We start from the raw sequence: 22,744 nt of genomic DNA, 5'->3' as shown, positions 1-22,744 counted from the left end.
GCGTTGCTCCATTTCGCAGTGACACTCCTTCTCATACTGACTGCGTTGCATTGTTTGTTGCGTGCACTTTCGTTTAACTGTCGTGATTTCGATGCTAGGGGGCATTAATTGGCAAGTCTCTTACTACGTCTGCATGAGCGCAACATCCTAACCAGCACGGTTATTCAACTATGGGACCATTCACCGAACTTTTCAGACGCACCTTGTATAATTCTCCCCATAATTTGATGTAGTAAGTTGTCCTGTATGGTTATCTTTTAAACTAGTCTGGAAGTAGTGATTGGACAGAAGTCTGGATTGATGGTGCATGGTAAACAGGAGTTAAACATCCAAACATCACTCTGGATCAATCTCTTCCAAAATATTCTGAATTTATTTACTTCTAACTATTTAAATTCAACACAAAATGGCAGCTTAATTGTCTACCTTTAATCCATGTTACAAAATATCTTTATAATTAATTAGCTATATTTCAGGTAAGTAATATCCAACAGTATCATTTATTAGTTAATATGTAATATCTGAATTATAAGTAAATAATACTAGAGCAAAATAAAAATTTTAAATAATTTTAAACAATTTATCGATTAATTTTAATTAAAAAATTAAAGTAAAAATTGTATAATAAGTAATTATTAAAATGAAAATATAATTACAGAATGTACTCCAACCTGAAAGTTGGCTACCCGTATTACACAAGAACCAGGCCTGTACCGAAAATCAGGATGATCTTTGATATCATATACACTAACTTCTTGGTTATTAAGTTCTTCAGGTCTAAAGAAAATACCAAATAAAATTCAATAATCATGAATCAGATTTTAAACAAAAGAACAAAAATTGTCTAAGCATGTTGTCATCAACTAAATTTTTCAATTATTATTTTAAAAATTATTCCTTAAGCCCATAAATTTGAGAACAGTACAAGCAGATAGATACTATACAAAGGTAAGTCCAAACAAACAGTGATTTTTTCCACAAGATAATCATTCTGGGAATAATTTAAATATTAAATATTATTATTATATTAATAAATTTTTGTTATTTAATTTGAGTTAAGCACCTTTAAACACAAATTCATGGATGTCATTTATATTATGCAAATATTAATACTAATTAGTTCTCTAACCTGAAGCAAACCTTGGAAGCATTCGTTGGATGTTTTATTAAATGTTTTCTTACCAAATTTAAAGGTTTGTTAATGGTTGTTATTAGTACTGGTAATTGAGTTAGAACATATTTTTATTAATTAAGGTGGTCCTCTACTTTCATACAATTCACTATTTCATGCACATTTTGTATTTTCTCGTTTTATCAACATATATAGCAAAACATGTATAATTTCGTGTACAAAGGGCAATAGAAAAAGACACAGTATGTTACAGAACTCTATCAAGAAAAGAAAAAGAAGAGTACAATTCAATTATCTCTTGACAAATTTATAAAAAAACACCAGATACTAATCAATAAAAAATAAATATTTTGAAAACCCCTTTTAATATTTTTTTTTACATTGCTCTACTTTCGTACGTTTCAACTTTCATACACATTTCAGGAACCAATTAGGTACAAAAGTAGAGGACTGTCTGTAATGTGTTATTAATTAATTTGATTTAAATTCAATTGTGAAGATACTGAAAAATGGTAGTAGTATCTTACCCACATGATAATGTTACTCACATTAAGATAATGTTAATGTTACTCACATTAAGATAATGTTAATGTTACTCATCAACATTAGCTTTCAATGTATACATTAAAATCTAATGTGAGTAACATTATCATCAATGGTTTGTGTCCTGATGTCTAATGCCACAAGGTGATCTGGACACGACTAACTTATGACATTTGAATCAGTAGTCCTGTTGTAGATTGGTCAGGCCATCAGCTTTCCTTAACACAGGAAGTATATGGAGTTGACAGTTTGTCTCTCTCTAATCTGTGGCTGGCTCTTGCTGAGTAGTTTGTTTGGCAACCAAATTGTTGTATGGAACCGGAGCAAATATGGCCTTCAAACTTTTTTGTAAACCGAATTGTTCAAAAAATGAGGCATTTGAAACCCAAGATTTGACAGTATTTTTATTATTTTTTTATCGACTTTATATAATTTATAACACAAGGCTTAAATTAATAAACCTGTAAATTACATTCACTTAATCTTTATTTACTTACACTGGCTCGGAACCTGCTAAGTATGTTTTCATCCAAGTAACTAATGCAGTACGACCAGTATGATCAACTTTCTTAACAACACCATATTCATGTGGTCTAGGACTATCTATAATTAAATAATTATTCTATAATTCACTTACATTAAACTATAATTGCACAATAATTAACAATCATAAATTTCATTTTGAATCTTAACCTCTTAACGCAGACTTTTTTAGAACCTTATATTAAAAGCAATAAAAAATATTTAAAACTGAAAAAAAACGAAAGAAATGTGTTAATTTTGAAGAAAAAGCTTCAAAGTACAATTTCCTTTTTCTCGCCTTAGTGCGAAACTTGACACTGATGAGTCATTGTTTACACAGCTGGATGACCTTGAGAACAGCTGGTGTCGTGTTTCGCGGGACATTCTCATGAAACTCTCGGGAGGAGAAGGGTAAAAAGTAGGGTGAATACTAGATGGCAGTATATTTCTAAATATTTTTTTAAAATTACGATTTTAATTGAAATTTTCGATTCCCCCGACTTAATTAAACGTATATATAATAAAATCTATTAATTAAAAAAATTAAAAACTATTGGATGTTGTTTTTGACAACAGAAAATAGCTTTAAATAACTTTACCGAAGTAAAATCGGCGCTCTAGAACTTTAGAAGGATGAATGAAGTTTTATAAAAAAATTTCATATTTAAACAATTGAGCGTTAATCGTGCGTCATTAAAGGTTAATTAAAATCGCAATAAAATTTTTTCGCGCGGGTAAAAATTTTTCAAAAAATTTGGAGACTTAGAAAACATTCCAAAGATGCAAAAAAAAAAAAAATTTTTCCGGGCCAAAAGTACCGTTTTGTTTGTAACGCTATGAAACTTGCCCCAGTTAACTCGGGTCCGGACAACAAGTGGTTAATTCAGTTAATATTTCTACAAGCAGTGGAAATTTATTTTATTTTTTTAAGTAATAATTTTCAAATTACAAAAAATATTACATTTTATTCAGTATGTTCTATTACTTTTGGCAGTCAGCAAAAATAGCATGTTATCAGGGAGCAGTTTATCAGATTTGACTATTATTGGTGCTTTATAACAGATGCTTTATGGAGATTTGACTGTATTTCTATTTATATTTTAATTAAATTTTATTTTAATTAATAGCATACCTTTGTTTTCAATAACAAAATCACCAGGAAAAAATTCATGCCCATCTAAATGGTGAACTGGATATAAAGCAGCTGATGGAATTTCTTCTTCAATAGAACCATCCTGATAGAAAATATTTCATATTAAAAATACACAATGTACTATAAAATTAAAAATATTTTTAGAATTTAAGAAAATCAAAAATAAATTGATTAAATTATTTGTGATTTAAACATTTACAGTGGAACCTCGCTTAACGAGCACCTCTCACAATGAGTATTTTGCATAATGAGCAAAACAAATTGTAAAAATTTGCCTCGCTTAACAAGCGATGTTTCGCATAACGAGTGAAGAAGAGAGGGGAAGTCCCGAATTGTGTGCATGCAGCATGCTCCATCAGTCTGGGTTTAGCACTCCTTCTGCTAGCATCTTAGTGTTGCTTGTGATCACATATTTTTCCAAACTTGTGTTCACACATATTATTTATAAACATCAACAACCATAGCCTGTTATATAATAAACACGCCAAACAATATGTCAAATTCTTGGGTCATTAAATTTAATGACCGATTCCAAATTAAATTTTAGAAAGGTCTGATTTAAAAATTAACTATTTATAATTATTAAATTTAATATGAGATGGAAACATAACTGCCTACCTCTAGTTAAATTAATTAATTTCTAACATTTAATTATAGCATTTACATAACCCAAGAATTTGGCATATCGTTTGGAGTGTTTATCAAACATATTAGCTGTGATTTTTTTTTTGTTTCTGCAAATCGAATTCTCATTCCAGGATGGTTCATTCCATGCTAGAAGAAAAGATGATGATGATTCACGCTCCTTAACAGTGTATATTGTACAATTTTTTTTGAGTAAACGTTATACATAAAACATTTGAGCATTTTTTTGGCATGGAACGCATTATCGTATTTTACATTAATTTCTATGGGAAAAATTGTTTCGCTTAACGAGTGTTTCACATTACGGGTAAGACTCTGGAACGAATTATACTCATTAAGCAAGGTTTCACTGTATTTTTTAATTAATTTCCACTATTTATTCATAATTATATATGAAAATTTATATGCTAAAAATATACGCAAAGAATTTAAGTAAATATCTTTTACTATTTTTATTTAATTTGTCACAATTAAATGTTTTAACCTTTCTGGTAACATTTTTCTGACCTTCTAATAATATAAATTCAAATAACACATTCATTTGTATAACATTATTTCCTTTAAAAAATAATAACTTTGCTAATTTATTAATTAAATTTATTATTTTTCATAAATTTTAATTAAGAATAATTGGAAACAAATGAGGAACATTGAAATAATATGTTCCTTTATTCTTAATTACACATTATTCTTAATTAAAATTTATGAAAAATAATAAATTTAATTAATAAATTAGCAAAGTTATTATTTTTTAAAGGAAATAATGTTATACAAATGAATGTGTTATTTAAATTTATATTATTAGAAGGTCAGAAAAATGTTACCAAAAAGGTTAAAACATTTAAATGTTTTTAGATCAAATTAACTGTAAATCAAATTAACCTGTTAAATACGAAGAGCAAAATATAACTGTGAATATCAAAAAATGCTTCAAAAACTAAACAAAAAAATTCATTAAAAAAGGCAAGATATCGAATTATTATTAGTTAAATTATTTTTTCCAGATCTTTACTCATAAAATCAGATGGATATTACAAAACATTTATTTTTAGAACTATTTCTAGAAGTTTTTTCTTATGAAGTATCTCTCTATATTATCTATTTTTAGAAATGTATATAACATATACCTGCCATACAACATCAGCATTAGTTTTAGTCACTAAAGTTTCAGTTACTACACGATCACCAGTTTTAAGAGGCAAAAGATCTTGAAGCAACTTTTTTCGAGCTCTCTTTAATTTCTTTTTCTTCAGCATTTTTGTAGCAAGCGATGGACCTTTTCTTGACTTAGACTTACTTCCTAGAAAATTAGAATATTAAATCCTTAACATTCATATACCAGTATAATCTATTAAAAAATAGTTATCATCATCATTTTAATAATTTTAGTTCTATACTTATAATTTTTAAAATTATATAAGAAACTAAGCCTGAATCATATTATCGATTAAATGATCATGCCAAATTTATTATCAAGCTACATTTTGGATAATTAAATATGTAAATGCTATTTAATTTGGACTAAAGATAGATGATTAAGTCATTATCTTGTATTAAATTTAATTTCTAATTATTAACACAAATAATAGTATCAATCAGTCAATATTATCAAAATTTCCCATTGTATCAAATAGTCCCATACATTATGTAAGTTAAAATATATTATAAAACTTCACTTATTCTAATCAGAATTTGGTTATTGTTATTATACATAGTTCATATTGTAAAAAGGCTCAGGTCACACAAAGCCCAAGATAAACAACAACATTATATGCTGTTACATGTTACGTATGTTCAATTGGATGAGATAATGCATATTTTAATATAAATTTGACATCATTCTTCAGAATTTAAAACTGATCAGATTACGTCAAATTAACACAGAAATGTGTATTATCCCAACCAAATGAACAGATCTAACAAGTTAACAATTTTAAATTGTTAAATTTAAACAACTTAATAAAATAATTTTCCAAAAAAATTGCTAGCCAATATCTTAATATCAAATATTATATACCTTTTTTCCCAATATCTACAGATGATGATGTTGAATAGCTGCTTTGAGAAGCAGAATCTGATGTATTTCCTTCCTCATCTTCATCAACACTTTCAAAATCAGATTCATTTTGATTGATGTTATTTTGTTGTTCTATATTTAAGACATCTGATGAAGTTTCTTCAACAATATCTGTATCTGCATTTTCAGGTTCTTTTGCAGAAGAATTAATTAAAACTTTATCTGGACACAATGATTTTGTAAGTGTCTGTTTCCACTCTTCCAATGTTATAATTTTATCACTTTCCTTAATAACATAAAAGTTTCTATCACCTATTTGAAGAGCACAAGGTTCAAATACATGCATCATTTTCACTCTAAAAATTAAAAACAAAATTTTAATAAATTTATGCTTTAAATAATCATTAAATAATTATATAATTTTCATTTTTTAAATAAATAAATAAATACTTTCCATTAAACATTCTATATATGTAATATTTATTAAAATTACATAACTGCCTACATATACTATATATTTGTTTATATACAGGATTCCTACTCAAATTTTTGTTAACAGTTAATCATGCCTTCTACAAAGATGTCTTGGAACAACTTCAAAAATGGGTCAAGCAAGTCTGCAGGGACATTGCAGAAGATTGGGTGCTGCACTATGATAATGTACAGTACCGTACCTGCTCATGCAGTGCTATCAATTTGAGTGTTTTTGGCCAAGAAAAAATCCCCACACTCCCACAACCTCCCAACAGCCTGGACTTAGCTCCATGTGACTTCTATCTATTCCCTAAGATAAAATCAAAGTTGAAAGGTCATCATTTTGGTATAGTGGAAAACATCAAAAAGTTGTAACCGATGAATGAAACACCCTTAAGGAAAACGATTTCAAGTACTGCTACCACTAGTGGAAAAACTTTGGAACCATTGTGTGATCTCCAAGGGTTGTACTTTGAAGGAGATTGTTTGTAGTTTGATGTAACTTTTGAATACTTTGAAATAAAAAATCAGTACACTTACTTTTGGGACAGACCCCTCGAGTATATGTTATAGATATATATATGAAGCGTGCAATGCCATAAGGTTGTAAATGCCATTTTTCTCAAAATACGTTTTATTGAAGAAATGAATTTTAAATACAATGTATTTTCCTACAAAAAAATATTGTGGCAATAGTGGCACTCTAAGTGGCTATATTTTGAAGATGAATTTATGTGCAAGCCATAACGTTTTAAGTGCCAAAGTGCAAGCCAGGTGAATTTTGGCACGTAAAATGCTACGGTTTACATTTGCATCATTTTGTTATTCCAATTTGTAACGCAGTGAGTTTTTTACGCAGAACCGGATAACTGAATCCCAGTTTATTAATAGTTAACCTGTATCACCTTATTATTTGATATTTCAAAATGATATTCGAACTTCCATTAATCTTTCAAATTTGAAATTTTTAAATACATTTTAACTTTTATTACACTAAATTAATACCTTATTGCTTATATTTTCCTTTATTTATCATAATTATATTACAATTGATAAAGATTATAGCCCAGTTCAAGTGCCAAAACTGTGAGCCCAACATTGTTGAAGCCAGGAAGCAGTCACTAATAGATTATTGCCAGTTTTTAATGTTAAAATTGATATTGAATTTGTAAATTGTGTTTAATAATTTAAATGTAAGTTTTTGGTATTCAAAACTGTTTTTCAGCTGTAGAAACTTTAATTTTATGATTGCAATTGTTTTTGGCATTTACAACTTTATGCACTTGCACAATTTTGGCATTTACAACATTATGGCTCTAACCCTGTTTTTAAACTTTTTTTGTTTCCTTACTATCATACTTAGGTGTTTGAAATTAAACCCAATGTTTTATTCCAAAGTGTAAATTGTTAAAATAATTTTTATAGCATTTGATTAAAGTTTGTTCATTAGAAAAAGTGTTTTTTCTCTCTCCTGAAAAATTTGTTTTTTGGCATTTACAACATTATGGCATTGCACGCTTCATTATATATAATATTTTTTCAAAGCTACAAAATTGTTTTTGTGTTCTGTTTAATTATAAAACACGAAGATAATTTTGTAGCTTCGATATATTTTATTTATTTATATTTTGATGTAAAAATTAAAACTAACTCATTTGATATGGTTTGTAAAGTTTCAAGAACTGCTTTTGAACTTGGTCTTTAGGTATAGTATCGAAAAATAAAAATTGACGAATAGCACTTGTGCATTCTTTACATTTCTATTATACACACTCCACATATTAACCATTTCCTGGCTGGCAATCTACAGAACATTTTTGAGTGGAATTTGTCATGCGGCACATTTTTTGCATTTTTTGGATAATTTTTTAAATTGCGATATTTTGCTTCAAAATCGTGCTATGTTTAATCTGTTTTTTGTGTTTGATTAAAAGCATATTACAGTTTACAATTGTTTAATTTATAGTTTAATACAAATTTAAAATAATATTAAAATTTGAAGTTTACAAACAAAAGAAAAAAAAATTAATTTACAGAGAATTGCTGAACTTTGTGCATCTATTAGGTAGACACATCTGTCTTCTTTTAAACAAAACAAACTGCAGCTCCCTAGCTAGAGCAGGGGAGAAGTTATTTCCATTATTTACACTATGTCCCTAATTACGTAGCGGGGAGAGGAGTCGATTGCATAAAGCGACACGTTAAAGTTTATCATCATATATTTCTGCATGAAATAGTGAATATTTGACACTTTTTATATATTTTTCAATGCCTTATACAATAATACACTAAAATAAGCGATTAGTTAATTTTTTCCTGCAATTACGCAATATGCGGAAGTAATGAGTTTTCCAGTAAATTTTTCAGCTAGATGCTTTTGATAAGAAATCTTCTTGTCTAAGTAAAGTCAAATAACATGAAAACTAGTAGAATTTTGGCTCTAAAGTGAAGAATATAGCTATTTTTTTAACATTTGTTTACATTCTGACTTTAATCACGTGGATTGGTTCTTCGTGGGAAAATCCCAACCAGATGGTTCTAAAAAACTCTCATTCGTTGAAGTTGATTCAGTCATAATATAAATTACCAATTAGAGTGTAATAGGCATAGAAACAAAAATTTTAAAGCCAATTAACAGCACAAACATCTTCTGTAGACTTACTATAGGGAGATGTAGTTTCCCAGGAATATTTATTGCTAGATAGTTTTAAAAATATATTTATTTGCTTAAATATTGTCGAATTAGCTAACTTAATGTGTAAGTGCATTAAATTAGTTAATTAGAGCTAAAAAAAAATGATTTAAAAAGCGAATTTATTGCGATTGTTTACATTTTATTTTGAAGGTTGGAGGTGGGGCTTTTTGTGACAATTTTTTCCTTTCACAAGTCTGTGATTAGTTAAAGTAATGTCAACAAAAACAGAAGATATCCAATAAAACTGTAGAAGGAATTTCCCTCTGATTGTTTTCAGTCAACTGTGTAGTTAACTGCAAAGATTTGCTGTAGAATGGTAGGGTGTCCTTTTTACCAAAATATTTATGACGCTGAGGTGGTAACAAAACAATTATTAGCTTAAACAAAGTCAATCGACTTACAGAAGAGTGAATCAAAGCTAAGATCATTGAAAAACTCGAATATAATGCAAATTAATCGAATTTTTTGATTAATTACGCCTAAAGGCAAATTTCACATCACCAATTAAGGGCAAGTCATGTGACATATGCCTAAGGGCATATACTAGCATGGAAAAGATTAAGTCACCATTTCACTGTAATACTTTTAATATTAATATCATCTTTATTTAAATTGTAAAAAAAAAACTTCATACAAATTTTGAAAAAACTGGAAAAACTACACATCTCTAAGTACAAAATACCCCCAATGACATGCATTAACCTAGTGTTTCTCAAACTTCACCTTCTGGTAGACCTATTTAATAAATTTTGTCATTTACCTAATTTGCATAGTTTCCCGTCAGTATATTTATCTAGACCCACAGGAATCTGTGGACCACACATTGTTGAGAAATCTGCTATCCAAATTATCTCAACCACCTGGGCAAAAAAATTTCTACTATTCAGCACTACACACTGTGCAAAAATTTTCAGTGTTTTCAGATGATGCTTTCAATAATGTCAAATAAAACAAGCAGTTAAGTATCTCAGAATGGAAGATTTATGGGAGAAGCAATGCAACATCTGGAAATCCTGCAAGGAGGGATGCCTCCCAGGAAGACTTTCTACAGGAAACTGACTATTTACATGTTAGATTTGTGAATAAAACCTGAAAAACTGTGGCCAGCCCATTGGTGATATGTAAACCTGCAACCAACTACCAGTGTTTTATCCACTAAGACATTGATGGGGCTAAGCACATAAGCAACACAGTATCAATTACCATGGCACAGACCCAACTTGCGTTATTTTAAAATTTTAAATAATTTCAAAAAATTATAATGTTTTAATGAAATTATTTAAATTGTAAACGTATGTAATTTTTCTTATTAACTTTTTAAACTATTAACTTGAGTTAAAATAATTTAACCTAAATAATATAAAGGAGTGTTTTAGAAGTTAAACAAAATGGCCATAGTGCAAAAATAATTCCAATATGAAAATTTTTCTTTTTACAATATTTATTAGTGTTCATTACTTGAAGTTCATCCTTAACTGAAATTTTAAGCCTTATAAAAATTCATCCTGAGGTCATTGTCATAAATAAATTTTGTATTTTGGATGTTAAAAAGTCCATTAATTACCGTCTATGCAAAAACTAAAAATAATCATTTATGGCCTTCAATTCTATTTTTATTAATCAACATATTGCATCAAGTTTATAATTGTATATGCTAACCTATGATGATGAAAACATGAGCTTAAATTAAAGCACTTTTTTTAATCTAAAATATTTATGTTATCTTATCAGCTTAGTGTTGCATGGCAAATTGTATGGTAGGCCTACTTACTTATATGTATAATTTAATTTGAAATTTCTAAACTATGTAATAATAATTATTAATCAGTTCATAAATTATGGTTTTATTTTGTCTGAAATAATTTTTGGGGAAATTTTTGATCCTGAAAATATTCTGCATACCTTTTGATAAGTTGCACTGTATAACATTACACTTTGCTGCCTGCAGACAGCTACACTTGGTCTACCTACATGTGAGCAAAAAAAATCAACAAGGTAGTCAAGGTGGCAAATTCCCTGACTTTTCTGAGCACTAATGAAAATCCCTAGTTTTTCCTGACTTTCCAGGTGCATAGAAACCCTGTATATAATGTAAAATGTAACTTCTCAATATAAAAATTTGTACTGATATGTCAATTAAATTTAATTTTAGTTATATTAATGTATTAATATGTGATATTATAAAGATTACTTCAAACAATTTCTAAATTAACTGTACAGTAAAGTAATTCTAGGACATTTTTATAAGTAGTTAAACTTATTTAATCTGTTTAAATGCTTTTGAAAACATATGATAATGCCATGTTTAAATTTTAACTACAATATTTTATAGCATGTAAGACATCTCCATTTCAACATACAATATTTATGAAAAAATATTTAGTGTATTTAAAACATCTTGTGCCTTTTGCATGCAGCACCAATTTTTTTACTATATTCTGATTTTAAAGAGTGAAATTAGAATGCATACTTATTTATTAGGGAAAAAGAATTGTTTAAAAGAAATCATTTACCAATAAAACTTTCTACATAAATACATGCATTTTTGCATGTATTTATGAAGGTTGTTTGGAAAATGGTAAGCAGTATATACCAATTGCTAAGAATACTGTCTTATTTGTTTGCATTCTATGATAAAGGTTTACATTTTATATCTGCTATATGTCAATTTCTAACTATTAAAAGTTGTTTTAATGCTGAAAAAGTTGGCTTATTTGTCAACATATACAATAATTCTCCCTTAATTTCTATATCAGACAAACAAACTCATGTTCAAAAATATATGTATAGATTTACTATGGCAAATAAAATGAATATTTTAATATGTATAAAGTATACATATTATTAATTTATACACATTATATTTTCATTTAAAATTAGAAAAAGAAAAATAACTGATGTTCTATGTTTTCAGATATTATCCTATAAATTATTTTAGGATTTACTACATTTGGTACGAATAAGATTTTTTTTTCCCCCTCAGTTTAAAAAATAATTTTTAAAATTTTTTTACAAACAAATAATTTTCAAGTTTTTTTTTACATTGTAAAACCCAGATTATCCAAGGCAAACCTGTAAGTAAATGTACTAATTTCTTATACTGTAATTCATAAAAGAAATTTTAAGACAATAACATGTATTACAAAATAATTAGTTTCTGTTACTTTTTTATCATTTAACTTCAATGTGAGATAAATCATTCATATTAAAATGTTACTATAATGATACACATTTTTATTCTTAAATTATTGTACATATATTGTAAAAATTATTGTTCTTATATATGATTAAATTCACTAAAGTATAAAAAGAGCTTAAAAGTAATATACCAAATAAATGTTTTATATTCATAATTTTTAATCTGAAATGATTCTGATCATTTGTATTATTTGAGCTTTCAGTTATCCAAGTTATCATCAGTCCACACCAACTCAGATAATCAGAGTGATATTATATTTAAAATATTAGAATGTAATGCAAAATTTTTATTCAATAAGTTTTCATGTAATTTAATTCTTAAATAATGACTATTGGTAAATTTTAGGAAATAATTCTTTTTTCTTAAATGGACAAGGTTAATTCACCTTAATAAATCTTCTCCTTGAATAAGGAATTTTGGTTGTTCAATTTCTGTAGATATTGTATTTCCTTCACAGTAAGCACGGCATAACCATTGGACACCTATAGAAATAACTTTAACCTAAAAAAAATTTTATATTTTTAGTTTGATCATAATATTATGTAACTTTTAATATTATTGATTAATATTAAAAATTAAAATTTAATTTTTATTATATAAGTAATAATAATAAACTCAGGAAAAAAACATATGTAAGAAATGAATTTTTTCCTTCTGACTTTTATATTTATGATATGCAACAAAAAAATAAAACAAGAAAACTCACTAACTATACAAATCTTCACTTTAGTTCAAATATACTTTTTATAGAGAATATAATTTAGATAATATTAAATTTTTATACACTATCCTTTATATATATAGAAAAACGTAAACACTATATACCTTAAAATAAACTATCTTTATTTAGTTAAGTGAGCAAGTTAACATCTATGTTAACTCACTTGATGAAAGAAAAAAAATCAAATAAGCAATTCTGAAAACAATAAAATAAATAATATAGCAGCAAAACGCTAATGCTAAATAGCAAAAATATTTTGTCAAGGTATCAAACTTCAAATCCAATAAAAAGATATTAATCGTATAAATAATTCAGAAAAATAAAAGATGGGAAATCTGGATAATCTTAGCTTCTGTAAATGCTCTCCACAAGATACAATGAAAGAATGCATAGTATATCACAATTTCTACTATACAGTATACTGTACAATCCCTATAAATCCATCAATGATCAAAACTAAAAATGTGACAAATTATAGGCAGATTAGCAAATATATCAAGGGATAATTAAAAAAATACACTTTTTTCAGTTTTATATGTAATTATACATGTATATAAAAATACAAATCATATTACCATATTATGTATTAAAAGTACAAACCAAGTACAATATATAAGATTAATCATATAAATATTCTCTATATTTTGAAAAATAAATGTCATTTTGTCTGTTTCTGTTTATTATGAGCATTTTGCAAAGTTCATAATAATTCATTATAATGTGATTATGTAATCAAGTAAATTTTACCTCTACACTTTTTGCATATATCAATCCTATGTAAAACAAAACTAATTTTAAATAGAACATTAGCATATCACAAATTTTAATAAACAAAGTCATTTATCTAATAAATTACACATTATGAAATTGTTTTTATATAAATAAGGTAATTAGTAGTGATTTTCAAATACAATTACAAAATATATGACTATAATACAGTATATCCTTATTACTTACTTCTTCAACAGTTACTCTTATGTTTTTTGTTGGTTTTGACAACAGAGCACTCATTTCTTTATTCAGAGTTAGCCATTTACACTTATCAAAGCAATGAACAGGACCCCATAATTGCTGGCCAGGATAAAAACTGTATTTTCTATATTCAGAAGTCTATAGAAAAAAAAAATATATATTTATAAACTGAAGTTTTAAATTTAAAATTATATAACAGATATTCAAATACAAAAGCAACATATACACAAGAAAATTGATTTGATAATAAAATCCCAATTATTGCATCATAACTTCAAGTTTTTCAGTTTTTTGTGCAAAATAAAAGTTTTCATTTTAAGCAAAACATAATGTTGAACATTCAATGAAAGTGCACCAAGAAATACAAAACATAATTTGCTGTCATTGAATTATATACCCAAAAGAAGAAATTCTTGAAACAAAAATTCTACTTTATTTTTCCAAAACATAACCCATTTTTTTTGTTTAATAACAACATTTTAAAGCAAAGCAGTATTTAATTTATTGTCTCTTTCCTTTAAAGTACAAATGTAAATAAATATCTAGTGTAATTTTTAATATATAAAGTTTGAATCATAATTTTAGAAAATTCTTGACAACAATCTCCTATCTCCCATATGTCAATTCTTGATTATTGTACTATCTTTCCTGGCAACATTGACCACTATAACTTGGATTTCCCTGTATAAAAGAACAATCATATACAATTCAAAATTTCAAAATTACTGACTGTTTAAGAGTCGAGAATTTAAAACAAATTTTCACATTAAAAATATGCATCATTTGATTTTAACCATTAAATTCCTATTTATATAATTTTCATTCTTATCTTTTACACTTATCTGTACTTTAAATAAATATTAAAGTACAATAAGTTTCATAAAGTTTTATCATAAAATAACTGTCAATCTTGATCATTTTTCATTTTCTACAATTCAAAAAGAAAACAATTTCCAAACTTTTTTATGAATCAAAAATAACTGCTACTTAATCTACCCAAACAGGCTTGGCAATAAGTCAGATATTCAAAATAAGTGTAAAAAGTTAAGTTTTATTAACCCTTTATCACTGCCATCTTGTTTACGTTTATTTTGTAAACTGTCCTATGGCAATATAGATAAGTCAGGCAATATTATTTTAAACATTCACCAAAAATCAAATTATCATTATATTCATATGAAAAAAATTATGTACATTTATTAATATCTTTAGTTTTAAATATCATATTTTTCAACATATTTTATTAGAAAAACTTATAAGAAAATATATATGAAGCATGCAATGCCATAAGGTTGTAAATGCCATTTTTCTCAAAATTTGTTTTATTGAAGAAATGAATTTTAAATGCAATGTTTTTTCCTACAAAAAAATATTGTGGCGATTGTGGCGCTCTAAGTGGCTATATTTTGAAGATGACGTTATGTGCAAGCCATAACGTTTTAAGCGCCAAAGCGCAAGCCACGTGACTTTTGGCGCGTAAAATGTTACGGTTTACTTTTACATCATTTTGTTATTGCAATTTGTAACGCAGTGAGTTTTTTACGAGTGAAATGAATTCCTTAAAGTATGAAATACCTAAAAGAAGAAAGAAATGTGCAGAAAAATGGAAGAAGAACATTCGAAAGAAACAAAAAAATAGTGGCTTAGAGTACATTTCTCCCATATCACAGAAAGTTAATCCGAGAAAGGATCCACCAACAGGGGTAAGTAAAAGACTTAATACTTCAAAAATATAGACGTAGATTTGAGATTTGCAAGATATGGATAGTTATTGTGTCTATGCATGGGTGAACAACTTGTATATGACTGTTTCCAACAAGTTTGTCAAACTTTTTGTTTACGTTACAGGTGACATGCAAGTGTTCCTTCGCTTGCAAAAACGTAACGTTGGCTTACCGTCAGGAACTCTTCCAACAATTTTATGAACTGGCTGACTACAATAAGCAACAGAGTTATCTTCAAAGACTTGTTCATCCCCAGATGATAAAAAGGAGACGATATGGGAAGTACCACCATCCTTCTGGAAGTAGAAGGCAACACTCTTTCAGTTATCATTTGCTTCTTCCCGGTGGAAGTGAAATAAGAGTTTGTCTTAAGACTTTGTGTAATACATTCGGGGTTACTGCAAGAAGAATTCAGTTGATTAGAGAAAAGATTTTGGAAGGAAAAATGGATGCTACTGATCAAAGAGGAGGCCAGCGAAAATGTACTGAAAAGCAGTTGTGGACGGAAAAAATAATTGAGCACATTAAGAGTTTTCCAAGTGAAGAAAGTCATTATGCTCGAGCCAAAAGTACAGATAAAATGTACTTATCACCTGATCTCAATGTTAGCAGAATGTATAGAGCCTTCCTTGAGAAATATTGTCAACAGTATGCTGGGAGCAAAGCCCCAGTTACTCGACAATGGTACAATGAAATTTTCCTGACCAAATTCAATCTGTCTTTTCAAAGACCTCGCATGGACACTTGCTCAACTTGTGACCGCCTTGATGTACGAATAAAAGCTGGTGATGCATCAGCAAAAACAGAACTGGAATTACATCATTACAGAGCTGAAGTAACCACAAAAGACATGTCTGATGACACAAAAAATGCTAAAACCTCAGATTCGTATGTTATATCTTTTGACTTGCAGCAGCAAATGTATATACCACAATTAACACACACTGAAATGTATTATGCTCAACAATTGGCATGCTACAACCTTGGAATTCACGATTCAATTAAAGAGAAAGGATGCATGTGTTTGTGGAGTGAGAATTTTGGAGGAAGAGGGTCTTTGGAAATATCATCCTGTATATACCATTATATTACTACTGAGGCTGCTATTGGTGACCGAAAGAAGCTGACTTTGTGGACAGACAATTGTGTTGGTCAAAACAAAAATCAATACGTGATAGCCATGTATCTGGTGTTATTGGCCAATAATGTATTTTCAGAAATAACACATAAATACCCTGTAAAGGGTCACACATTTCTCAGCTGTGATCGAGACTTTGCTCTAATTGAAAAACGGAGGAAAAAATGCAAAGCCTACACACTAAAGGATCTTGTGGACATCATTAAAAGTGCAGGGACCAAAAACCCTTTTACCTGCATCGTATTTGAGAAATTTCATGACTTTAAATCGATTGCCCACGCATTTTTGAATACAAAAGACCTGGGAATCTCAACAGCATCCCAAATTAGACTCTCATCAAATAACTTTGGTAAAGTTATGATTGCTAAAGATGGAGGTAAAGCAGCAAGATGGTGCACTGGGCTTAATGTGCTGAAAGATGGAGTTAGCATTGATGATTTCAAAAATCTTCCACTTCCTCTTGCTCGCTCCCATTTTGGGATTCCTCAAAAGAAGAAACCTGACATTGGTAAAATGATACCATTTTTAAATCCAATAGCACAAACCTATTTCAAGGAGATGCTAGCAGAACCGGATAACTAAATGCCAGTTTATTAATAGTTAACCTGTCACTTTATTATTTGATATTTCAAAATGATATTTGGACTTCCATTAATCTTTCAAATTTGAAGTTTTTAAATACGTTTTAACTTTTATTACACTAAATTAATACCTTATTGATAAAGATTACAGCCCAGTTCAAGTCATTAATAGATTATTGTCAGTTTTTAATGTTAAAATTGATATTGAATTTGTAAATTGTGTTTAATAATTTAAATGTAAGTTTTTGGTATTCAAAACTGTTTTTCAGCTGTAGAAACATTAATTTTATGACTGCAATCGTTTTTGGCATTTACAACTTTATGCACTTGCACAATTTTGGCATTTACAACGTTATGGCTCTAACCCTGTTTTTAAACTTTTTTTGTTTCCTTACTATTATTCGTAGGTGTTTGAAATTAAACCCAATGTTTTATTCCAAACTATAAATTGTTAAAATAATTTTTCTAGCATTTGATTAAAGTTTGTTCATTAGAAAAAGTGTTTTTTCTCTCTCCTGAAAAATTTGTTTTTTGGCATTTACAACCTTATGGCATTGCACGCTTCATATATATATATATATCAGAACTGACATTTAAACTTGATAATTTGTAACTTTTTGTCAAAATTAACATTGTCTAGTTACCTAGTTTTTTGCTGGCACTGAGCCAGAAAGACAGAATATTGTTTTGTACAACTCTATATAACACTTATGCTTGTACAGTACATTTATTTGTTGTGAAATTATTGCACATTATATCAAACATTTGTTTGAAATCAAAACTTTATTCTGCTAAGAATTAATAATGAACTAATATACTTTATTCACTTCATATCAAACAAGAATATAAATTTTTGTAATAAACATATGATTACCAGTAGTAATACAGTGTAACATTTGCTGATATTTTAGATTAAAATAAAAAATATATAAAATGTCAGAACTGAGGTCACAACTTGAATATTTATAACACATTGACTTATTGTAGCATGAATAAACTTATTATAGTAATATTATTGCATGAATATGCTAAAAATGAAATAAAAAATTATCAGGAGAAAAAAGATAAATTAAGAAAAAAAAAGCATTAATTAAAATTTTTTAAGTCAACAAAACACCACCTGGACAAAAATACATAAAAAAGACGATAGACAAGATGCTACCATCAAGTGCTCACATCTGTTGTCAATAAATTTTTTTTAAAAAATCAATTTTTACTAGGGTGCCTATGAATCGGTACCCTCGAGGTTTTGCTTAACAATGGGGGTACCGACCGATTGGTACCCTCATGAAGAAAGGGTTAATCTTTCAAATTCACATCTTTTCCCAAAAGAATTTATAACTGGAACAAGTCTTAACTATTACAAATGTTTCATTTTTACAATATGAATAGTGATATTATAAAAAATTCTTATAAATATTTCAATGACTTGAAAACATTATTAATGTTTGTTTAAATATGAACTCTCTTGTCACATAAAACCCCATCAATAACAACAATAAACAAGTAATGATCAAATTCTGTAAGATTCATTTTTCAAGACTAAGTTGTTCTTATCACAAGATCTCTAATATAAACTAAACTAATATATAAATGGACAAGAAAATATGTCAGAATGTCAGAAATTAACATACTTGAATATGGACTTTAACTAAACTTTCCAAACCTTTAACCAGTTTGAAAAGAATGAACTTTTAAAAGTTAATATTTGAATCTGTTTATCTCCAATCAACTTATTCCTGAAAAATGTTTTATCTTATGAAACTTAATGATATGCTAAACTTTAAAGGATTCATCATTTGTTTATTGTTGTTTATATCTGAAATTTTTTACATTGGTTTATATAAGTTGATTTTTCTGAGTTTAATGTAAAAATTAAAATTTCACTTTGAATTTTCTTTTATATTTTAGAATCATTATTTACATTACTGTCAACAATCTTCTATCTTATTGACATTATTTTTATAATAATTTATATTCTATTAATTTTACATTAATAACAGAATCAGTATGTTCATAATCAAACAAAAGATATTTCTAGATTAAAAAAAATTACTACTTTGCTGGAAAATGATGTAATTGTATTAAAAATAAATTTAGTAGCAAATTCCATTCACAGATAACACTATATTATTAAAAATGGTTTTAGAATAGAATATCCTGCAAAAACAAAACAAAATTAGAAATTACAATTCAAAACAAAACAAAATTAAAATGGTTAAGTTAATACGGAATATTTTAGCAAAAATGCTAAGGGTCCTTGAAAGTTACATAAAATGCCATTTTTTACTTGTTACAAGTTACAACATGATAAGAAAAAAACAGAACCAGTTTGATTTATCCAACATTCAAGATCAAAGATAACCAACTAATCTCTGAACTACTATCATTATATTTATCATTATGCTAATAATTTTTTTAATATATTTTTCATGACAGAACATAAAATCCAATATAATCCAATTATTGTATTTGTAATAAAAAAAATAGCTTTACATTATTTAGCTTTGTGTATAAACAAGAATTTCACAAACCCAATTTTTGATTAAAGCCAATCTGCTAAATTATCAAAATATAATAAGGATAATAATTAGATACAAAATTTAATTTAACTTAATCTTATTGTAGCCTGATGATTTGGCAGATCATCTGACTTTGGCTTTGTAAGTCCATTATTACAAATATAACAAATTTATTTTTAAATTATTATAATAATAAATATAATGTTTTAAAAACATATTTCAAGAGTTTCTTTTTCATATGGAATAATAATAGTCATTTAAACTGTAGTTTTAACAAATTTTAATTTATAATAATGATATCATTCATTTAATGCACTTTCAAACTTAATCACTTTTCTGGAATTTTAGAAGAACACTAGCATTTTTGGTTCTCTGGTCACTCTCAAGTGTCAAAAGTCAAAAATGAAGCACTAGTATTGTATATCTGTATATCTGTAAATGAAATACTGTATATCATCCTTCCATCCAATACTGATGGAAGGATGAAAGGCTAGATTTGGATAAAGTAAACAAGCAGGGAAGACTGCTTACAACTGTGACAGTTGATGTGATACAATGAGATAACATTGCCAGGCAGGAGAAAGGTAGTCCTTGTCCCTGCTGTTTATGCACACATTGGTAATACATTGATTATAAATTTTTCATCTCACCACAATGCTGACATGGAAGAGGTGAGGAACAGTTTGGTTTATTTTGATTGCCTGCCAATCTATCTCTGTGCTGGGAAGTTTTGCAACTTTCCAGCATAGAGAGAGCCCCTTTTAATGTCCAGTGAGCCTCTGATTGAGGTGTAACCAACATATACTGTGCAGATGCCAGTCTCAGTCTCCTTGTCTATGTTCAGGATGATTTACATTCTGTTGCTCTATTTGTCATTTGTAGAATCTTTATCATTCTGTAGGAGGTGGTATAAAGTTGCATTGGTAGACTATGCATTTATTATTATTTTTAGTAATGGATTCAAAGATAGGTTGTTGAGTCTTAAGAGTATGTGAATGTGGAAAAGAAAGTAAACTTTCATTTAGACATATTTAACTGTTACCCCAGTTATCCAGTAAGTTATCTCAGTGACTAGTATATCATCTTCAATAATTTGCATTCATTAAGTATTAATATAAAAATAAGAAACTTACGTTCAAATACTTTTTAAAGAATTTTTTTAAAATACAAACTGTTATTAAAAAAATTGATAATCATACTATAAACATTAATATTATATATATATATATGTATAAATTTTATTAAAGTTAACTTACTCTGTCTCTTTTATCCAGAATATCATCTAAATTGAAAGCATCATCATCTGATAATACACACCTAAAAATATAAAATTACCAATATTCTATTTGAGTAATTCAATGATTCACTCATTTATTAGTTCATAACATTATCAATACAATGTTTATAAAATGATAAAAAATTAATCAAAGTCTGCTAGGAATAAACATAAATTTCACCTATTAACTAAAGTAGCAGTTCTTAACCAGGGATCCATAGAAAGTTTTCAGGAGTTCATGAACTCAGAAGGTAAAAGTCAATAACACAAAATTAAGATAATTAAGATAAGCAAGAGTTAACAATGGTCTCCAGAACTCAAGTGTATTAAAATTTGACTCCCAATTTTTGTGAAGTTTTCACAAGGATTTTCTGGTTTAGTGTAGCTTATGTTATATCATTTGATTTGCCATTTCAGGAACTACAAAATGATGTTCCTGTTTTCTTCACTTGATTAATTTCTGAAAAGTTTTTGACTTATAAACTTTGATGATTTTTATCACAATTCTCCAAAGTTCATCCAGTTTCCTTTGGGTTTACTGGATACCATGAGACACTTTGTAGACTTTAGTAAGTGCATTATTATTTTCATTCAAATAAGCACAGTTAGGTTTGCATTTTTATGGCTTTCCCACTCAAGTTTTCAACTACCATTAACCTATCCAATGTTGAATATTTTCTCCGTCGCATGTCGCTCCTAGGGATTGCAATCCAGCAGTGTTTTCAATCCAGCTGGATTTTTGCTGGACTAACATCATTCCAGCTGGATCCAGCACAGATGTATTTTTGGTGCAATAAAGCGTTATCTATCTATCTATCCAGCAATTTATGGTCCTTTTTTAAAGAAATAAAACATTTTTTTTTAAATACTTAAGAAAAAACTTTTATTATTTAGACTAGTCACTATAAATCAGTAAAACTTCTTACACATTTAGGTAGTAAACTTAACTTTGGTTCGGTTTAACACTTGAGATAGAAATAATTAACTTTAAATGTTTAGTTAGATTATAATTATAATGTAATCTTTAAGTTAAATAATAACAAAGGTAATTCTACTAATTAATTTATATTAATATATTATAATAATGTAAGGACAGATAATCAGTGGCTAAGTGGCTATCAGTCTTATCAGTTTTCTTATATCGGCTGTACATATCAGTCTGTAGTTATTTATAACTAATTTAACTATTTGTGTTAGTAAAGTAGTGAGTAAGTAATTAGTAGTAGTCTAGTAGTTAGTTATTATTATCACAATCATGAATCACATACATTCATATCATCATACATCTAAGATACTGATACTCATTAATTTAATTAACTATTTAACTAACTAGGTAGTTTCAGTTTCTCGCTAATTTTCACAATAAAATTTCCTAGCCTAGCCCACTAACCACTTATAGAATAAAAGTTAAAAACTCTTACTTAATACAA

At 27.7% G+C, this 22,744-nt stretch overlaps 1 protein-coding gene across 2 annotated transcripts in view; it reads right to left on the bottom strand.

Moving 5' to 3' along the window:
* LOC136972931 ((E3-independent) E2 ubiquitin-conjugating enzyme) overlaps positions 1-22,744 on the bottom strand; it is an 86,667-nt gene that overhangs the window by 37,367 nt on the left and 26,556 nt on the right. Inside the window, exons 4-11 of one of the 2 annotated variants that reach the window (XM_067267590.1) lie at positions 21,295-21,355; positions 14,059-14,211; positions 12,766-12,881; positions 6,013-6,368; positions 5,123-5,295; positions 3,330-3,432; positions 2,173-2,278; positions 657-777 (exon numbers count right to left, since the gene is read on the bottom strand). In XM_067267590.1, coding sequence (XP_067123691.1) covers positions 657-777; positions 2,173-2,278; positions 3,330-3,432; positions 5,123-5,295; positions 6,013-6,368; positions 12,766-12,881; positions 14,059-14,211; positions 21,295-21,355 — 1,189 coding nt within the window. The remainder of the gene's footprint in view (positions 1-656; positions 778-2,172; positions 2,279-3,329; positions 3,433-5,122; positions 5,296-6,012; positions 6,369-12,765; positions 12,882-14,058; positions 14,212-21,294; positions 21,356-22,744) is intronic. The other variant, XM_067267591.1, reaches the window with a different exon arrangement.

The sequence above is a fragment of the Centruroides vittatus genome, unplaced genomic scaffold (genome assembly GCF_030686945.1).
Source record: "Centruroides vittatus isolate TY-2023 unplaced genomic scaffold, ASM3068694v2 contig_3066, whole genome shotgun sequence".
NCBI classification, from domain to species: domain Eukaryota; kingdom Metazoa; phylum Arthropoda; class Arachnida; order Scorpiones; family Buthidae; genus Centruroides; species Centruroides vittatus.
Note: the sequence above shows the minus strand (reverse complement) of the source record. Positions and strands in the feature narration are given on the sequence as shown.